Source organism: Pyxicephalus adspersus, chromosome 6 (assembly GCF_032062135.1).
Source record: "Pyxicephalus adspersus chromosome 6, UCB_Pads_2.0, whole genome shotgun sequence".
NCBI lineage: Eukaryota > Metazoa > Chordata > Amphibia > Anura > Pyxicephalidae > Pyxicephalus > Pyxicephalus adspersus.
The window spans coordinates 94,349,323-94,369,982 of record NC_092863.1 but is presented as its reverse complement, the minus strand read 5'-3'; the positions used below and the strand labels follow the sequence as shown (position 1 = coordinate 94,369,982).

Here is a 20,660-nt window from a genome sequence, read left to right as displayed (position 1 = left end):
GAAATAAGGTGCAGAAAAAGCTCCAGGATACACATTCATCAGTGAAGCTGGGTGATCCAACAAACCTGAAATTGATTTCTTCAAAGTCATTTGCAATTGGCTAGCACATGTTCTAAAATCTATACCAGATCCTTTCCAGCTGGAACAAAATTTAAACAATTTCCAACTAAAAGCAAAGTTAAAAACCAAAGTTCTCTTGTGAAAGTCAATCCCCTACAGTCTTGGAGAGCTTTAGTCTATCAGCAAATAGGACCTGATTTATGAAAGCTCTCCAAGGGTGGTAGGTATTTCCTAGCAAATGTTTTGAACCCTGGATCAGATCCATTCCAGATTTGCTGGATCACCCAGCTTTACTGAAGAATGTGTATTCTTTCCAGCCTTGGAGTTCTTTAATAAATCAGGCCCAATACATCTTTTATATGGGTATGTTATTGAAAATCTGTTTTATATGTATATGCCTATAATGTCCTGGTATTTCATATGATTTGTTTAACTTCAACTGTGAGCCAGGTTTACTTATCCATCAATACCTGACCTCACAAATGCTCTTTTATCCAATTGAGCACAAATTCCCATAGACACATTCCAATATCTGATGGACAACCTTTCAAGAAGAAAGGTGAGGAGGTTATAGCTGCAAGGGAGAGAATAAATCTATATTCCTGCCCTGGTCACCTGCAAGCTGCCATGGTTTCAGAATGGGAATGTCCATCAATGACAGTGGTTTTAGATCTCCTTTACTATAAAACAATCTTTAAACTGCCTATCCTAAAACTGAATTTATCTCTGCAGCCTTCCAGTAAGAAAGAAATTACACACAGTGATATAAGGATATCGGCTAAAGTATATGCTTCCAAGACTGTAACTAAATAGCTATAATGAAAATATGGCACAGAAAGCAAAATACAAAAGTTACTTGAAGAACTTCTTTTCTGTAAAGTTGTAAAGTGATAGCCCGAAATGTACACTTCCTGACACCGCTGTGTAGTTCCCCTTTAACTGAGGCAAGAATGACCTAATCAAGTCACTAAAAACCATTGTCAGGCCTATACCATGCACAGATCACATCAGGCTCAACAAAGTAAGCAAGCGGTGTGCAAGAGATGTGAACTGAATGATAATAACATTGATAAACATATTTCAAGCAATATCATTGATCACACAGAAAGGTCATCACTATTTCTGTCAGATCCCTAATTACTTTTTGTCTTCCATATTCCCAAATGCAAAAGGTGTTGAAATGTCTGGCTATGTAAGGCATGATGAATGGTACTGTCATATGCCGCTTGCTGAAATAAAGGCAAGCGTGATGGTGTATGGCTTAAAATATCTTCCATTGTTTGCACTGCTTCTGAATCCCACATAGGAAAAACACCTCATTCACTACATAAATAATTAACTCAGGAAATAGTTCTGCAGAAAGGGATTGATAAAAAATGCAATGGATGTATGAGGCCATTCTTGTGCTCCGCGAATTGTTTTGTTCATTATGAACTGCCTTTCTCTTAGTCATTTGACAAGCCTAGCCATTTCAGTATTTGCCAAAGTACCAAGGGATTCTCACTGAACTGCTACCCCAACCAGAAGACAAAGTTTGGAAAAAGAACATATAGAACAGGGGTGTCAAACTCAAATACACAGAGGGACAAAAAGACAAAGTCACAGGCAAAAGTTAAAAACTTTTTTTTTAAAAACTGCTTTTTTTAGCACCTCTACTACAATTCCCTGCATCTATAAAACAGTCCAATGCAGGGCCATGCAGGGGCCGAAGTTCTATAGACGAGTGATACCGCTACTACAATTCCCAACATTACTTGCGTCTATAAAACAGTCCAATGCGGGGCCACGCATAGAGGCCGCTGGTCCATAGATGCAGCGCTATTTCAATGCAGCGGCAGACCAGCTGCAATTCATATTTAGGATTCGTTTTGGGGGCCAAAAAAAGGACGTTGCAGGACAGAGCTTGACACCCCTGATATAGAAGGATATATGATATGTATCTCCGCACAGGTTACATGATTCTTACTCTAAACCTAAACCAGTTTTTTTCAATGTTGTCCTATGCTCCTGGCAAAACTTGCTTTGCCCTACAACTAAGTTTTACAGAAAATTTCACACAAACAATGAAGGAGTTTTCTGGAAACAGCTGATATATTACTAATGGCTACATTGTCTTAATTTTTAGAAAAATAACAAATACCAGATTATCCATTACCCAATAGTTACATCAACATAGTGTAGGGGATATTCATGGTTCTTTCCCACCTGTGGTGTAAAACTGCACAGCTGGCATCTCCTGGGCGCTCAGCAAACTGTTGATGTGATCTTGGGACTGGCAAATTGCACCACAGGTAACCAGATTTTTGCACAGGTGTGCCGCAAACTCTCCAAACAACAACTGCACCTGCAGTTGTGAGCAAATCTTGTTATCCGCGGTGCAGTTTTCCACTGCCAGGCTGAAAGCAGCAGTTTGCTAAGCACCCAGAAGATGCCAGCTGTGCAGTTTTATACCACCAGATGTAACATGTGCAGTGGTATGCAAAATATAGTACACAACCGTTGGGACCACAGTTGAGCCCGATACAGAACACTGTGGCTCACCACAAGTCCGAAATGACCCCTACACTTAAAAGCCCAGGTACCATGGTTGTGTTCTTCCTGTTTGGCTTCTCAGTATATTTGGACAGTACATAAGTCCTCTGCTTTTATTATTTTAGACAGGAATAAGCGCAATTTAAACTAGATCTCTTTCGTAGGCTTGCACCAGTGAGCATTTGTGTACTTTTTGTTTTTAGAGGAGTCTAATGAAATCTCCTTCCAACAGCTTTATTTTACTTATAGTGAAGTATATAATACAGATACGTTTCTCCCTATTTTTTCCTTTTTGCATTGTTTGCTTTGTAGTGATCTACAAATGCCATAGGTATTTATAAGTACTAAATGCCAAAGTCTTTTCATGGGTCTAATTTTGATCGCCATGTTTGTACAGGATGCGTTGATCACAGCTCTTTTCCAGAACTGCAGGAATAACTCAAACTTTTGAACTAGTACAAGATGTTTATAACCAGTACAACTTTACAATTTTGTACCATTCACAGGAGAGGAATTTTGAAAGAAAGCAGACCAAAAGCTTAGTTTCTGATGGTGTTTAAAGAAAAGAAATTGTTTGAAACTCGTGAAGGATTTTGAAAAGAAGCAGCCCAAAGCTGCCGTTTCTGATGGTGTTCAAAGAAAAGAAATTGTTCAAAACTCAAGAAGGATGTTAAAAAAAAGCAGCTCAAAGCTGCAGTTTCTGATAGTGTTCAAGAAATGAAATTGTTCAATATTCTAAAGCCATACAAGCTCCTTTGTATTAGGTCTGACAGTCATCAATCTTTATAATTTCCAGCTACTACCTGTTTATTCTCTCCTGCTCACGTTTATACTTTTTTGTCCATGCCTAATCAGTCATTTGTGTCATTCATCAGTTTTCACTCTTCAGTCTTCCCATCACTCATTGCCAATATTTCATTAGTCTAAGTTAGTTACAAGTTATTCATCAACATTTCTATCCCTCAAAAATGACAATACATCAATGGATTCTGTGTATTCACTTTTCACCCATAAGACTTCTAAAAAATGATGTTGTCTGAATTTCTAGAATGATGATGTTCTGCTGAGTCTGATGAAAGATGATGTCTTAATACGAGCAATGTGTTAAGTTTGGAGGTAATGCTTACAAATAGCACTGACCTTATATTTAATAACAGTTGGAAGATTTGTCACCGAGCCCGCCCAGTTGGCATAATGCTTCTTATTGTCTGCAGGATTGGTCAAGGAGAAATAACTGAGGGCAGAGATGAATTTTGGTTCTCCACCCTTCACAACTGCCTGACCACGAACCTCTTGGTCGTTGGAACCTATCAAGAAACAAGCAACAATATCACTTTAATTGTGTGAACAAAACAGAAATAATTAAGTCTCATCACATGGTCAAATACTGCAAAACTGTAAATCAAGCCGAACCACTACAAATTAAATGATCTTATCTTATAACATTATTTTCTTGCTGCGTGGGCTAGCAATATCTGGCTGTCCTTCTCTTCTACACTAGAAATTATGTATCAGCAGCAATTCAGTCTACATAGCAATTACTTCTACTGATAATAGAAGTTGAGTTCAGATTCTGGTTTTGCCTGTGTGATATCACCCTTCCAGTGGCTGAAACCCACCTGACAGTCACAAGCGATCCCCATGTGAACATTTATGGTTGATAGAGGTGCTTACTATCACCCCTAAGGATGTCACAAACAGCCTAACTGATTACTTTAATGATTACATTACTTCCTATTATTGTAAGGTAAATAATGTCCCAGTGGAAATTATTCTAATGGAAATGACTGGAAAGATTGAGGCTTAAATTTAATTTGCTAAGATTTGTTTTTTGTTTTTTTCTTTTCTCTGTCTTCAACTTGATAATGATTGTTTTATTCAAAAATGTCTGTTTTATTGCACCCTTTGCTTTATACCCAGTGATATTATTATAAATAAACGGTATTTATATAGCGCCAACATATTACGCAGGAAAAGAGGACCCTGCCCTGAAGAGCTTACAATTTAGAAGGTGGGATAAACAGTGAGGAAGTCATTAGTAGGTCATTGAAGGAGAGAAGAGAGCGGCTAGGGGGGTATTTTTCTATTAGGTTAGAAAGGTGAGTGGGACAAGAACTGTGGAGGGATTTGAAGGCAAAGCACAGGAGCTTGAATTTGATTCTAAGGTGAAATGGAAGACAATGAAAAGAACTACAAAAAGATGCAGCAGAAGAAGAGCGGTGGGAAGAATGGATGAGTCTGGCTGCAGCGTTCATATTAGATTGTAGAGGAGAGAGTCAGGGTATTAATATTATTATTATACGGGATTTAAATAGCGCCGACATATTACGTAGCGCTGTACATTAAATAGGGGTTGAAAATGACACACAAACACAGACAGTGATACAGGAGGAGAGGACCCTGCCCCGAAGAGCTTACAATCCAGTAGGTGGGGGAGTAACACACAATAGGATGGGAGATATGTAGTGGTGGGAAGTAGTGACAGTTTCGAAAGACAGAAGATGGGTAGGCAAGTTTGAAAAAATGGGTTTTGAGTGCTCTTTTAAATGAGCAGAAAGTAGGAGCAAGCCGAATAGGATGAGGAAGACCATTCCAGAGAGTTGGGGCAGCTCTAGAGAAGTCTTGTATCCGTGCGTGTGATGAGGTTATGAGTGAGGAAGTCAATAGTAGGTCATTGGAGGAGCGGAGAGCGCGGCTGGGGTGTATTTTTCTACCAGGTCAGAAATGTAAGTGGGACAATACCTGTGGAGGGATTTGAAGGCAAAGCACAGGAGCTTAAATTTGATTCTAAGGTGAAAAGCAAGCCAATGGAGAGAACTACAAAGAGATGCAGCAGAAGAGGAGCGGAGGGAAGGATGGATGAGTCTGGCTGCAGCATTCATAATAGATTGTAGAGGAGAGAGTCGGGTTAGTGGAATACCAAAGAGGAGGAGGTTACAGTAGTCCAGACGAAAGATGATAAGAGCGTGTACAAGGAGTTTGGTGGTCTCAGGGGACAGGTAGGGGGAGGTTTTGGAGATGTTGTGCAGGTGAAAATGACAGGACCTGGAAATGTTCTGAATATGGGGGGTAAATGAGAGAGCAGAATCAAAGGTGACGCCAAGACAACGTGCTCTATACAAATCATAGCTGATAAGAGGGATAGGGCGCTATACATAGTTTTTTTGAACATGAAGCCGTTGATGACACCAGAGGCTGTTGATCCAAAGAATCTGATCATAATAAAAATTATAGTACATTATACCATGATTTATAAGAGTTTTTTCTTCTTTTTTTGCCTTTCTCTGGATCAACTTCAAGTTTTTCAAGTTTTCTTTCTATAATATGAAGGTTTTCAAGTGTGTTTCTTTATTTTTTATTTTTTTTGAGGTTGTCTTTTTTGAATCTGACTAACAATAGAGCTATAAAGAACAGAACACCAGGCAGGTAGGCAGGTAGGCAGGTAGGCTAACTAAATTGTACTTTATTTTTTCATTTGGATCAAAGTATTCTTTTATTCGTATGGCTTTTTTTAAATGAAGAAATGTCATTGCTGCTACACAAATGTGAAATGTGAGCAGTAAATCCTATTGGCGGAAATTGCTCTGACCCCAAACCATATGTGATTACTATAGGATAAGGCAATAAATTGTCGTTGCAAAACTGAGTTTTTTGTATGCCATACACTCATGATGATGTCTCTATCTGCCCAGAAGCAGTTCATGACACATGTCTATAGAAAAATGAGAACTAACATCCAAGACTTTATACATATACGCACCAGATGAAGACTTTATCGTTTCAACTGTCCTTTTGCACTCCGATTTGGAATAACTAAATATTAAAAAACCTCCTTTGGATGAAGTACATTTAGTTACATCACTGAACGTCACACCTGTGAAAGGAAGGAAAAAAAAAAGAATTGGCAAAAACACTTCAACTTTGTGGTTGAGCATCAGAACTCTTTTACAGTTTGCGGTAATGAAAACTCTCAAACTCGCTTAAACCTCTTCAATAAGCCATGTTTTAAATATAAGGAGGAATTTTATAACCCTTCTCTTTATTATTTCTGTATACTCTGTAACTTTTGCCATTTAGTATTTGTCATCCGCCAACTGTAAGTGAACAACAGTAGTTTGTTACATTTACTTTACATGCAAAAAAATATTTGTATACTGGGAAAGATTGGTGGCTCAGTGGCTACAACTCTTTCCTTGTGGCACTAGGTGCTCAGGTATCTGCATGTTCTTAGGTTAAATGGCTTGCCTCCAAAAAATGGTTATAGACTATAGTAGGAATATAGATTGTGAGCTCCTTTGAGTATTTACATGATCATGGCCAGGCACTAATATATTAGTGATATGTAATATATACATAAAAAAACTGTAGATTATTGAAAGCGCTCCATGACTAGAGAAGATAGACTATCATTGGCTAACCTGAGTGACTGAAAATCTTTGCTAACTAATAGCAAATGATTCTAAGCAATCCATGTGCAGGTTTGCTAGATCACCCAGGTTCCCCCATTGAAAGGTCTAACTTCTCCAGTCTTGGAGAGCTTTAATAAATCAAGCTCTGAGTTACTGACCCATAGCAATAATACAGATCAGTGGTTTGACTTTACTCTAGCTACATACACGTTCTGAATTAATAAACTCAGTAGTTTTGAAGTCACATACAATCAGGGAACTAGCATAGCATAGGTTTCTTTTAATATAAATAGCAAGTAAGACAAAACTATACCATTTTGGGTCATTTTTGCAGTCTCCAAGTAGAATCTAAATTCATATTCTCCTCCCATAGATCCAGACTGCAGATAATGTGTCCCGTAATCATCTATGAGCTTTCGGTAAGCGCTGTATTCATAAACCGAAGGGAGGTTAAAAAGTTCTTTCCAGAACGGTTCAGCAAGGGTTAAAAATTCTGGATTGTTATTGATGAATTGGGCCACTTCCACAGAATTCCTGATAACCAGGTACTGGTAGCTCTGCAGACAATAAGCATACATTAAAATATAACACATCTGTCAATGCAAAAATGGTTTCAGAAAGCTTCTTTAATGAAAGAGTTGAGTAATCTATAGAATTATAACACATTTCTCCTGCAGTAATAGTGTTCATGTACGTCATATTTTGGAGCTAGGAGCATAGTCTCACACTAATAAAATAAGCAGAAAATATATCATTGTGCAATGCACCGAAAAAAAATAATGTAATAGAATTAACTGACACAATGTTAAATTGGTTTGGGAATCAGTTTCCTTTGTGCATGAAAAGACAGAAAAGAACAAATACTCTAGTAGGGTAATAGGCTTCCTCCAAATAAAAATGTCTATATACTATGTTAGTGACATTAGACTTAGACTATGGTAGAGGCATTAGATTGTGAGCTCTTTGGACGGACATTTAGTGACGTGGCTGTGTATATCGCTCCATATGTTGGTGCTATATAAATACCTGATAATGAAGCTCGTAAAATCCTTGGAGCGCAGATTGGGGATTCTGATCACATTGCCAAAAATCCTAGGAATTTGGTCCTGTGACCCCTGCTTATTATTATTATTATTATTATTAATAATAATAATAAACAGGATTTATATAGCGCCAACATATTACACAGCGCTGTACACTAAATAGGGATTGCAAATGACAAACTAATACAGACAGTGACACTGGAGTAGAGGACCCTGCCCCGAAGAGCTTACAATCTAGGAGGTGGGGGAAGTAACACACAATAGAAGGGGAGAAATGTAGTGGTGAGAAATAGTAACGGTTTCAAAACACAGAAGAAGATGGGTAGGCAAGTTTGAAATAGGACGGGGAAGACCATTGCAGAGAATTGGGGGATTTCTAGAAAAGTCTTGGAGCTCTGCATATGATGAGGTTATGAGTGAGGAAGTCAGTAGTAGGTCATTGGAGGAGCGGAGAGAGCAGCTAGGGGAGTATTTTTCTTTGAGATCAGAAAGGTAAGTGGGACAAGAACTGTGGAGGGATTTGAAGGCAAAGCACAGGAGCTTGAATTTGATTCTAAGGTGAAATGGAAGCCAATGAAGAGAACTACAAAGAGATGCAGCGGAAGAGGAGTGGTGGGAAGGATGGATGAGTCTGGCTGCAGCATTCATAATAGATTGTAGAGGGGAGAGTCGGGTTAGTGGAATACCAGCGAGAAGAATGTTACAGTAGTCCAGACGAGAGATGATAAGAGCATGTACAAGCAGTTTGGTGGTCTCAGGGGACAGGTAGGGGCGGATTTTGGAGATGTTGCGTAGCTGAAAGTGACAGGACCTGGAAATGTTCTGAATATGGGGGGTAAATGAGAGGGCCGAGTCAAAGGTGACACCAAGACAACGTGCCTGAGGGGAGGGCCGAATAACAGTGTTGTTAACAGTTAAATATATGTCAGGGGGGGATTTGGAATTTGAGGGGGGGATGATGATGAGTTCTGTTTTATCCAGGTTGAGTTTCAGGAATCGGTCAGACATCCATGAGGAGATGGCTGACAGGCAGCATGAGACCTTATCCAGGACTGAGGGGGACAGGTCAGGGGTGGACAGATAGATTTGAGTGTCATCAGCATACAGATGGTACTGTAAGCCAAAGGAGGATATGAGACTACCGAGAGAGGAGGTGTACAGAGAAAAGAGAACCGGTCCAAGGACTGACCCTTGGGGAACACCAACAGGGAGGAGAGTGGGTGAGGAGGAATTACCATTGAAAGAAACTTAGGAGAGAATCAGTCAGCCTGAATTCTGATTCTATTTTTATCAAAGATCAAGTGAAAAAATGTGACTGGGTGACTCTCCAATAGGTTGTGGAAACTCCCATGGTGTTCCACCACACAATGCTGGACTGCTGATCCTGTATTGTACATGATGACATCAAAGGGGTTCTGCTTCTCTAAGCAATGCAGGTAGATCATGGCTGGTGAAAGAGGTTGGCAAGGAATTCCAAATAATATTCTAGAAACATCACAGCACCCTATCTCCCTAGATAAAGAAATGCTGAGCCTTCATATTAGAAAAAAACTGAAATATAATAATTGATAGGGATGGACTAGGGACAATCGGGCTGGAGAAGAAAGGACTAAATGATGCTGGACATCCTTCAGCCTAGTCATGAGGCTGAGCACAATCTGAATTGCTGCAGCTTTTAATGCACTCTGAGAGAGGCTCACAGTGTGCAGTGAAATCAGAATATGCAATATCATTTCAGGGAGAAGCCTGTACAATGGTGCAAGACTGAAGGGAAGGTTGCAGTTCTGACAAGCAGTGGGAACAAGCATTTGTCGGCACCTTGCCCACCACTCGACCATCCCAAATGCTGCACAGCGGCTGAAAATTTTACTGTGAGCCACAATGGAGGGTACTGAACTTACTAACTAACTAACTAATGCTTCCTATGGGCAACCACAAGTGAGAAATTACATTTAACTACAGGCACAGCTCATTAGTGCGTGGAAGCAGTAACCTCACCGCCACCTCACCACCAGTCTGAACTAAGTCTTAAGATTTTTAGTGTCTAAACTTTTTTTCTTGATAAATCTGAATATTTGATTATCATGTGATTGGTATTTGTATAAAAACAAGGTGAAGCATGTGTAGTGTATACAAGTCCACAATAGGACATTAAATCTATGTCTGTATAGCAGTTCATGTTCACAGTTTCTTACCTTTTCTTTGGTTTGGCTGAACTGAGTGTTGTGGTCTGCATTGTATCCATAGTTAGATCTAGTGTGGGACTCGGTAGTTTTTATATAGGACCAGCTGCTGTTATAAAAGTCATAAGTGAAATCATTTTTTGCTTCCACCTATCAAAAATAGATAAGGAGAGTTAATGCATACAATGTAAAGCTCAAATAATAAAACAAAAACAAAATGCTTTAATAATAAAATGTTTACTCTTTTTTGTGTATGTTTTTCTAGGGCAAAATGTGCCACTAAGGGGTTGATTTTGCTAGATTTTTTAAAATAAAATTGACCACTAGACTTACCTGAAAGGTGTAGGTGAGGACATTATCACTTAGCCTAAAGTATTCTCTGTTATCACCACTAAAGACCTTCCGACACTTCCCGCCAAAACTCTTTGTGTGAATGACACTGCTCGTTTTGCGTGTTTGTGTGACAGCGTCAAATCTAAAAGAGATTTTGTACACAATTTAAAACATAAGTAAGCTGTAATAATGCACAAACAGTAAGGGCTTGTGAACCCATGCAGTCAGGAAGCAATATTCTTTTAGGCAGATGGACAGCTTTTTTCTTAGTGTTCTGCATCAGCATTAGAATGAGAATTTGAATGAATCCGAATCTTCAATCCAACATTTTGTAGTAGTGCAGCCTTACCTCTCAGTGATAGCTTTGTGTGCTGATATCTGCATGTTTTCTCTCCCAGTCATAGTAGAACTCTCAGCCTAGTGTCAGAATGCTACCAGGAAGACTGTCCTGCTTCTCAAAAATAATAACTGACACTCTCTCCAGGCTGATTATTATTAAAAAGCATGACATTGTCAATTAAGAAAACCTTTAGCATCCTTTTAACCCTGTATTTTTTAGTGTCTGAATGTTTGAGCACCTGAGCTCAGTGCCTATTACAGACACAAAAAAACAAGACTCAAAAAAACAGGGTTAAAAGGCTGCTAAAGGATGCTCTGCTTTGACAGGGAGAAAATACAAGCAAATAATAAAAAACAAGTCGTTTTAGTAATATGTCACAATTTTATATGTTCCATAGTAAAGATTTAAATTATTAAAGATATGCATTAATTACTAATTCAATTTAAAACTCATATCCAGACAAACGTAGCTCCCTTCCTATTATTATTATTATTATTAAACAGGATTTATATAGCGCTAACATATTACGCAGCGCTGTACATTAAATAGGGATTGCAAATGACAGACTAATACAGACCGTGAAACAGGAGGAGAGGACCCTGCCCCGAAGAGCTTACAATCTAGTACCACCATAGCACTCCCCTCTATCACCTCATTATATCCGCAGCTCACAGTACATTGGTGTGGTGGTCAGTAAGAGGAATGCCTATTGCTGGCCAGTGGAAACAATGGCACCCTTACAGATGCCATTCAATAATTGTTGATAAAGTAAATGAGAAAATCATTTATCTTACCCTGTCCCAGTAAGTTCCGTGTTTGGAGCGTATTTGTCAGTATCGCAAACCTTGTGACGCACTTCACAGTTAGCTTCGTCAGAGCTATCTTCCTCACAGTCATGATCTCCATTGCATACCAGAGCCTGGCTAATGCACTGACCTTAAAACCAATAAATGTTAAATTACGTATCACATAAATCATTAATGAATCCCTCAATTCTTATTCCATTTACACCACCAAGTGTCTCCGCTTCTCTCATTTTGCAAATTTTCATCCTGCCAATAAAAATAGATTAAAGGGGACTAGACACCTAAAGAAGTGAAAGTTTGCTATCTTATAGGGAACATCTAAAATGTTATTGGTGCCTAAGCAGTACCGATAAAGATTTAACTTTCCAACTTTAACATTCTCAGCTTTTTTTAAATTTAAACAAAAAATAGATATGTATAAAAAAAAACGCTATAATACACATAAATTGTAGAAAAAAGGATAAACAAACTGCATATACAAAGTAATAGTTTCCATTTTTCAAATGCATCTAAAATCAAAGTTAAAAAAATTTCTGTTGGAAGTGACTAAAATTCTTATGAATATGATTTGTAAATAACGATATCTTCAATAAGTGGAAGCCTGAGGATTGGCATTGGCCATGTTGACCACCTGCTAGTAGTTCCTGTCCAAACCAGCTTACTATTGCTTCAGTCTTCCTGGAGGGGTCAAGGGTCTGTGATGACAATCTCAAGCCTGGGACAAGGACAAACTGTGTGACTTCTTGAGCAAACTTCACCAAGAACAGATTACCCCCACTAGCGGTAATCCCGAGTCGACTTGGGGTGGATTTTACTTGCAAAATGCGGTAATCCCGAGTCACACTCGGGGTCACTTTAAACAAAAAAAACCATTTACCTTGTTCTGTCGCTGTCCCCCGGGGTCCACGCCCAGCTCTTCTGATCTTTAGCCGTGTGTCGATTCGATCTTTGGGGTTTCCTAGTGACGTCGGTACATGCTTCTGTGTGGGACTTGGCGGGAAATTTTAAAAATTTGTATTGCATTCAACACAAAATAACTGTATTGATTCCAATACAAAGAAATATTCATATAATATATAAATAATTATATTATATATGCTACTGCAAACTTATATTACATGTTTTAATTTTTTTTAATTTTTTACAGATTTTTGTGTTTTTTTTAAGTTTATTATTAATGGTATTAAATGTATTAAAAAAAAGTAAAATAAATTTCCATGCAAAAAAAAAAAAACACTTTTTGCATGGAAATTTGCACAGAATTGGAACGCTAAGGGGGTTAACAATGATTTGCTCTGGACTTGCAGATGACAGTGGTTTAAAGAGAGAAAACCCTGGCTTGTGTGGTTTTGAGTGAGAATGACCACGTGCTAGGTATAGAGCTGGACCCGTTTTTTCTCCCACCCCTTTCCTATGTACCATTTACCATCTTCTCTTCTTGTAAATAATATGTATATAAATATCCTAATCTGTAAATAAACCTTTCCCTTTTATAAGATCTATTGGTCCCTCTTTGAAAATAGGGCACCCCATACAGAGCACATTCTACACTTTCCATATTTGTCTTAAAAAACGTTGTTGGTTGAACTAAAAATAAAGGAAAAGCTGACATTTGGGCTCTATTTATTAAACAGGGTATCCAACATTCCCTCTAGCGTACACTTTTAATTCAGGTCCATGTGTTTAAATGGCAGTAAATGATTCCCACCAGGGAATGTGTAACAGAATGTTAGATTCCCTGTTTTATATACAGTTAATACCAGCTAAAGAATCAAGAAGAGTTGATTTGTGGAGAAATGTCCCCAAAATATTTAATTTTCCATATACTTTCATTCGGAAAGGAATGGTATAGCATTTTGCATTTTTGGCATTTCTTATTCAAAGTGTTCAAATCTAAACAATTACAATAACGCTATGTTTGGACTGGTAGTGAAATTGTGGTGCGGTTACTGTTTTCCCGTATGTGCGGTCCAGAGTCCGAAAATGTAGTGATCCATGAGCTCCAAAAGGTTGGCGGCCACTGATATAGAAGGTGTCATAAGAAGAGAATACTTACCTTCCCTGTACTCCCTCTCTGTCCTAATTTGTAGATTGTGAGATACCCGGTACTTTCAAGAATAGAGGAACATTCAACATAGTTGCCTTCCAACAATGCAGCAATTACTGCCTAGGTGGGCAACAGCCACACTGTCATATTGGGGTGTGGGGTGGGGGTTGTATTTAGCCCTATATAATTTTGACTGTCTCAGATTTTTGAAACATACATCTGACTTTGGGGGGCTTCTTTTGGGAGGTGGGAGAACCTGCAAAAGGTATATACTAATTGCTTGCAATTTCTTCAGTAGAGGATGGGTAAAGTATTGGGTTTGCAATACAAAATGGATACATGTGCACCAATTGTTGTGCCTTTCAATACATAAGCTACCGCAGTATTCAATGCAGTAAATAAAAGAAAATTACCTGATGAACATCGAAATCTTTCTCCACATCCATCCTCTATAGGACAGCCCTTGGTAGGAACACAAGGACGGATTTCATAAGGGCTTCCACTGCATTCTATACCTCCAAACTGGGCAAACAGTTCAATAGTACGTCTACGGGTCTGCAGATAAATAAGCAAAAGAATATCCTGACTTACTACATGAACCACAGTATATAACATGATTACATAATAGCTATAATATAATTGTAATCTTCTGCTTATTTCTTAGTTGTCAGTATCCCTATGTTCTGTATGGACCTACATCTAACCAGGTCAATAGGGATTTCAGCATTGCACTTTCTGAACCTACTATAGTCAAAAATGTTTAAGACCAGGCCACAAGCACTATTAAAATCAATGTGTAAGAGGTTACTTAAGATGCATATAAACCCTAACTATGACTTACTTGCTACCTTGGGTTTTTTAGATATACAATTGAAAGTGTTTTAACACTTTTTAAACTATTATTAAGTGTTTTTAAACTATTAAAAACTGTGGATTTTAATTAAACCTTCACCCAGCTTCTAAATGATTCTAAAACCAATAAAAGTAAACCTAATTGTATTAATTGTGATAAAACCCCTCCTGTATTAGTCTGTCATTTGCAACCCCTATTGCAAATGACAGATGAGGGATAAAAACCCCTCCTTTTTCAGGTCCTAGGTAACCCCTACTATAGTTTCTATATCCACACTTGATGATATATTACCATTGTATTCAAGGGGAAGAATGCCTCCAGCTTTGCTGGCCAGTGGGAAGAATGTCGCCCTTACAGATAGCCAAAAAGATCATTAGTGTTATACTAACACAAAATAGGGATGTGGCGGGGTCAACTTAGCAATCTAATGGGTAAGGAATGGGATGACCCATTATTTTTTTTTGCCCCAGGGTCCTATCCATGGTAATAAAATAACAAACCTGTTTTTTGGTGCAGCCATCACAGTCTGACCATGGTCCATATGAGCTCCATTTGCAATTCACTGGTGTCCTACCGCTGAAAAGACATAATGTAGGAAATAACTTTTCTTGTGTCAATATTTAACCTCCCTGGTGGTATGAATACTAAGTATTTTTAAATGTAAAAGTAGTACATTTAAAACTACTTAGTATTTTAAATTTCCAGTCTGGTCTAGCCTCCCAGCCACACACTCGGGAGCAGATGCCCGGCATCTGCTTCCCCTGGCCTCGCATCCCCAATGTTCACACGCGGGGTACGCAGATGTCGGCCGGGCATCGCCAGGTTACACAGATGCCCAATCAGCATCCCCAGGGCAAGAAGATGCCATGCATCGCTGCCGGACAAAGCGGACACAGCTGGAGGACGCCGCTGGGAACCAGGTAGGACTTTGAAACTCCCTGGAAATTCCACCCCGAGTGCTTTTGGTATGGAAAATCCACCCTGAGCCAGGAATCAGGAATACTGCCAGGGAGGTTAATAGCTTCCTGTAAAGAAATACCAGCTTGGATGCTTTTTAGATCATATGTGCTGTTAATCTGTTTCATGATATTAATAACTCTGGTACACTCATGCATTGAAGAAAATTTAAAAATATCTCTTGCGCTGGAATTTCTCTTTAAAGTTTGCCAAGCCATTATAGGTGCAAAGAACCCAACAAGACTGGAAGCTAGGGAAGATCTCTTTAGATGAGCTACAAAGACAAAAATACATCTTCAGTGGAATGAAGTTGGGTTATGGCTTTTTTTAATCAGTTTTAGTAGAAATTTGCAAAGATACAGCTAGAAGCCATGTGTGCATTTGAGTTTAGAATGGGATGTGAGACATTTTACACCACATCTAGTAATAAAATTCAAGGCATATTGTTAAAGTTGAACTGTCGTTCCTCTCCGGTAATAAATAACCTATTCAGAGACAGAACATCACATATGAGCATCATTGATTTAAAATATTTGTTAGAGTGTGGGATTTAGGTAGAGAAGTTTGCAGAAAGTTAGGAAGAAAAGGGTATCAGAAAAAAGAGGAGTACGAGGTCAAGGAGCAATACTGTTTGGGTCCTATACAGTCCTCGCCATGTTTTTAATACTCTCTGTGCCTTTTTGTATTGGTTAAGTTCCAATCTATTTCTTGCACAGAGATAGGAAAATAGAAAGCATTAATGAAAATTGGGTCACACAAAAATAATTAGCTTCATTCATCTATCTCTAAATTAAAGTGTTTTAAAAAGTGCGTCCTTCAAAAAACGTCCTAGTTTCACAATATGACTATCACAGATATGAATATTCATATACCCATAAGAATATTTATCATTACATTTATACTCTTACAAATTACTATATATAGTACAATTATATTATATATAGTAATTTGTAAGAGTAATATATATATATATATATTATTCATATTGTGAAAGCATGACGTCATGTGTATTTGCAACCCTTCATACAAAACACTACTTAATGAATTCCCTTCCTGCAATCATATATAAGTAAGGTACATTTATTGTAGCTACTGCTATTATAACTACTGTATGTGAAAAAATACTGTGTATAATACATATCATTTATATTTAATCATGGTACACTAGGATATTGTGATACTAGGATGTTGTGCGTTTTTGCAACTCTACATACAAAAAACTACCTAATTCTTTTTATGCAACTATATATATATGTATGGTACGTTATTATATTGTCATTATAACAATATTTTGGGGATCAGGCACAACATTTTGGGGTTCTTGCACGGTTCTCACAGGTTTAAGCTGAACTTTCTAAAACTCAACCACCATTTCTTCATCCACCTCTTCCACCTTCTGCTCATACTCCTCAACCTCTTCCTCCACTGCGGCCTTAGCCTCTTCCTCGGCTTCCCCTTTTCCAACATCCTCCTTTCCTCCAGTAGCTGTTTCTTTCCTTCGGAAAGGACAAAGCATGTGCAGATGGTTGCTATCACCAGACAGATGATACTTCTTGGTCTCTGTACATTCCACAGAAACATGATCCAAAGACCCGCACACCAAGCACACCAACGCTGTACAGTCCTCACACAGGAAGAACATGTACTTGGTGTCTTGGCTGGGATTTGAACCCATGAACTCAATGATCACAGACAGCAGCATATCATGTGACATTAAAGTGCACGGGGTCAGCCTTCATAAAGGTTTATAATATGGGGGGGGGAGGGGGTCATTTTCTGACCTAAAATACAAAATTGTACAACATGCTATGTTATAAAAAAGCAAGCAAGCTCTATGGGGGCTCATTGGACGGTCTGCAGTGGAAGGTGAGTTATGTTGTAATCTACACTCACCTCACATCCTACCTATGTGGCAGGCAATGTAGGCAATTTATGGGGAAGGCCATGCTCACCTACTGGCTGAACCTCTGCCCTAATGAATTTTTTTTTTTTTTTTTTTTTCGTGAATTGTCTATTTTTTGTGTGTATATGATGTATGCATCTCCTTGTATGTTGTGTAACACTTCCCACGGCCCATGTTGCCTCAGGTGTCCAGCCGGAGACACCTGAGGTTTCAAGCAAGCAAGCCACCTCTTACCAGAGGCCTCTACAATGGCTTAACCTCACCTCACCCTCCATTGGCCAAGCAATGGAAGGTGAAATTAGGTTGTAATGTACAACTTACCTGGGCTTGTGTATGTTACACCATACATTGGTGTATGTAGAAGCATATGCTTCATTCATGCATAGGCTACTCCTATGCTATATTCCTCAAATTCCTATGATGTGTGTATGAGTGCCACTCCCCTTCATGTTGGGGGGGATTGTGTGCACCTCAAGGTACCCTCCTCATTCATCCAGCCATGGAAGCTTCCTATTGTATGACTATAGAGGCAGCATGCCTCCCCATCCTAAATTGTCTGTTTCGGTTGCCTCCAGAGCTCCTATCCAACCTGCTAACACTGAGCAGTTAGAATCCCTCCACTGAACTCACTTACCCAAACACTAATATGATGCAACCTGTATTTATACCACTATACAATCTGACCTCATCAAGTCATGGAGAGTAACATTTTTTTTTTTTGTCAGATATATCTTTTTTAGTCACGAAAATATTACTTCTTCATTTCATATGCTTCATTTTGATCTGTTTTTACCAAGAAAAAAGAAAAAAAATAAGTATTAAAAGGAAAGAACTGTGATTGTAGTGAACATTACCCATATGCAAATTTCTTCAAGAGAGAGCAATGTGATTGGTTGAATGAAAACCGCAGAATCAAGCAGATTGTTTTTCCCAAATCCATGTATGAAAGATCATCTATGAATATTTAGAGAGGTGGGAGATTAAAAACATCACTTTTACTAATGTAATGATGAAATAAAAGGTTTATTTATTAATGTTACATCCCCCCACGGATTAACTGCCAACCGCTATTAGACTGCAATGGGAGATGCTCAGCCATGGGGTCCTTAGGGGCTGCCCAAGCTGTGGTAGGTGTCTGTGGTATGCCTGCGGGATTCTTGGGGGTCCTGAAGGGGATGTCCTAGGTGCCTGTATAGAATATGCTACTACCTTTCCCAGATCCCAAGCCATCCAAAGAGCCTGAAAATTAGAAATTTTGCTTCACCTATACCACTATCATTGTAAGAGACTCTCATGTACTTACCTTGTGTATATTATAATGTACCTGTTACATCAAATGATTGTACAACTGTATTACTTCTATGCACGGTGATCTTAACTTGGGATCAACCTTTCTAAGCTGTTTACCTGTATGCCATAAAACTATATATGATGATGATAAATATTGTGATATATATGTTGTCTAATGTAAGCTATTATAATACAAGCTTATAAAACTCAACTTTCTCTCTATTCCTTATATATATTAGCATTCTGTAATAAGCCATGCTTATGGAATATATATACAAGGGTGGTGTTCTGCACACTGCCACTAATTGTGTAATACTAAAGTTTCAGGCTGTAGACATATCGAACAAAAAGTTTTATTTTAGGACAAAATTAATACTAATTTAGGTATTCTCCCATTAGGCTTATCTAAACTTTCAGCTATAGTTGCTGGAGATGATGTGTTAATAATTGTTACCAGCACAAATATGTATGGACTCGGTGCTTAGGACATGCACATGCACAAAAGGTAATTATCAGCGGCCACTCAGTAGTAGCAGATGAAGGGCGTACCTGTAAGAGAAGTGTACCATAATGGGCGAGTATGCTGGGTATAATTTCCTTGACAAAAGCGCACATATCAGTTAAAGCGTAGATAAACTCAGAATTTTCACTTTACATAAAAGTGTAGACAACCCTTTTATGTAAGGTAAAAATTCTGTGTGTTTTTTTTAAAGTCCAACACCCTAAAAAAAAAAAAAAGGTGCAGCACCACCCCCTGATTCTCAGCACAAGGCCTCCCGGGATACCTAGCGGTCACCTCGGCATGCGGAGAAGCAGCCCTTTTGTCAAAAGTTAATCTCACGCATGTACATAAATTCAGGGATTCCTGAATAGTCACTTATCATTTCAAACATTTTATTACTTTTCTGTACCACCTACTTTTCTTTGTTTAAATAACATCATCTTTTCTGAATAAATCAGAACAGCAACTCTCTATGAACTGGTGTCTGTGTCTGTTCTCCTACCATCGTAATATTAACACCTGACATTAAATAGATAGATTTTTCCTTGGCAATGTACAGCGCCGTATAATATGTTGGCGCTATATAAACCCTGATTAATAATAATAGAAGTGACCAGGCCGCTTGTATTAAAGTTCCTGGGCCAGGATTGATATTCCTACAAAGGATTAGAAAGCCTCAGATCTGTCATTCTTTTACTGATTTTTCTAGATTATAAGTCACTGGAACATTGACAAGTGAGAGTTCAGACTTCACTGGTGTCCTGCTACATTTCTGTTCTGGAACTAAAACCCACGTGCCCTGAGTGCATGCAAAGGAAGCCAGGGTTGCCGGGATTTCCCAGCAAACAGCTCAGCTTTTTCACCGGTTCCATCAGGCAGGTCAGTTGGGTTATGGTAGAAAGGACTCCACCTGTTCCATTCTGAAACAACCCTCTGGCTGATGTTGGATTTTGGAAAGTGGGACTTTAGTTCCACTTTAAAGCTCTGTCCAGGTTCCTCCTCCACACTAAACATTAAGCCCCTCCCCTAACTAATTGCTAATTTAAGATGAATGGCAGATATTTAACTCCATGATCATGTGATGTGCCAGGTCCCTCTTCCTGCTCCTTGCTGCAAAGTGGGTGCCCACTTTTTGTTCTCTGGTGACATGGGAACCTCCAGTAGGTTATTAGAATTCCACTTGACAGTATGTGTCTGTTCCCAACACTAAAAAAGCAGGCCTAATCCTTGCTATACTCACCTGTCATTATTCTCTTGATGGGTTCCACCATCTTTCTCCTTCTCTTTGGCCAGTTGGGATCTTTGGCCATTACGGTTGGCCAATTCCATTCATTCCTGGCAAACATGGAGAAAGCCAGGATTGTCAGGTGTCCTGGAAACCAATGATGAACATGCACAGATC

At 38.8% G+C, this 20,660-nt stretch overlaps 1 protein-coding gene across 1 annotated transcript in view; it reads right to left on the bottom strand.

Annotated features, from left to right (window-relative positions):
• Nucleotides 1-20,660, bottom strand: part of C7 (complement C7) — a 48,010-nt gene that overhangs the window by 15,893 nt on the left and 11,457 nt on the right. The window contains exons 3-10 of the mRNA XM_072416642.1: nucleotides 15,107-15,182; nucleotides 14,167-14,308; nucleotides 11,695-11,836; nucleotides 10,561-10,702; nucleotides 10,240-10,377; nucleotides 7,315-7,558; nucleotides 6,353-6,466; nucleotides 3,733-3,899 (exon numbers count right to left, since the gene is read on the bottom strand). Coding sequence (XP_072272743.1) covers nucleotides 3,733-3,899; nucleotides 6,353-6,466; nucleotides 7,315-7,558; nucleotides 10,240-10,377; nucleotides 10,561-10,702; nucleotides 11,695-11,836; nucleotides 14,167-14,308; nucleotides 15,107-15,182 — 1,165 coding nt within the window. The remainder of the gene's footprint in view (nucleotides 1-3,732; nucleotides 3,900-6,352; nucleotides 6,467-7,314; nucleotides 7,559-10,239; nucleotides 10,378-10,560; nucleotides 10,703-11,694; nucleotides 11,837-14,166; nucleotides 14,309-15,106; nucleotides 15,183-20,660) is intronic.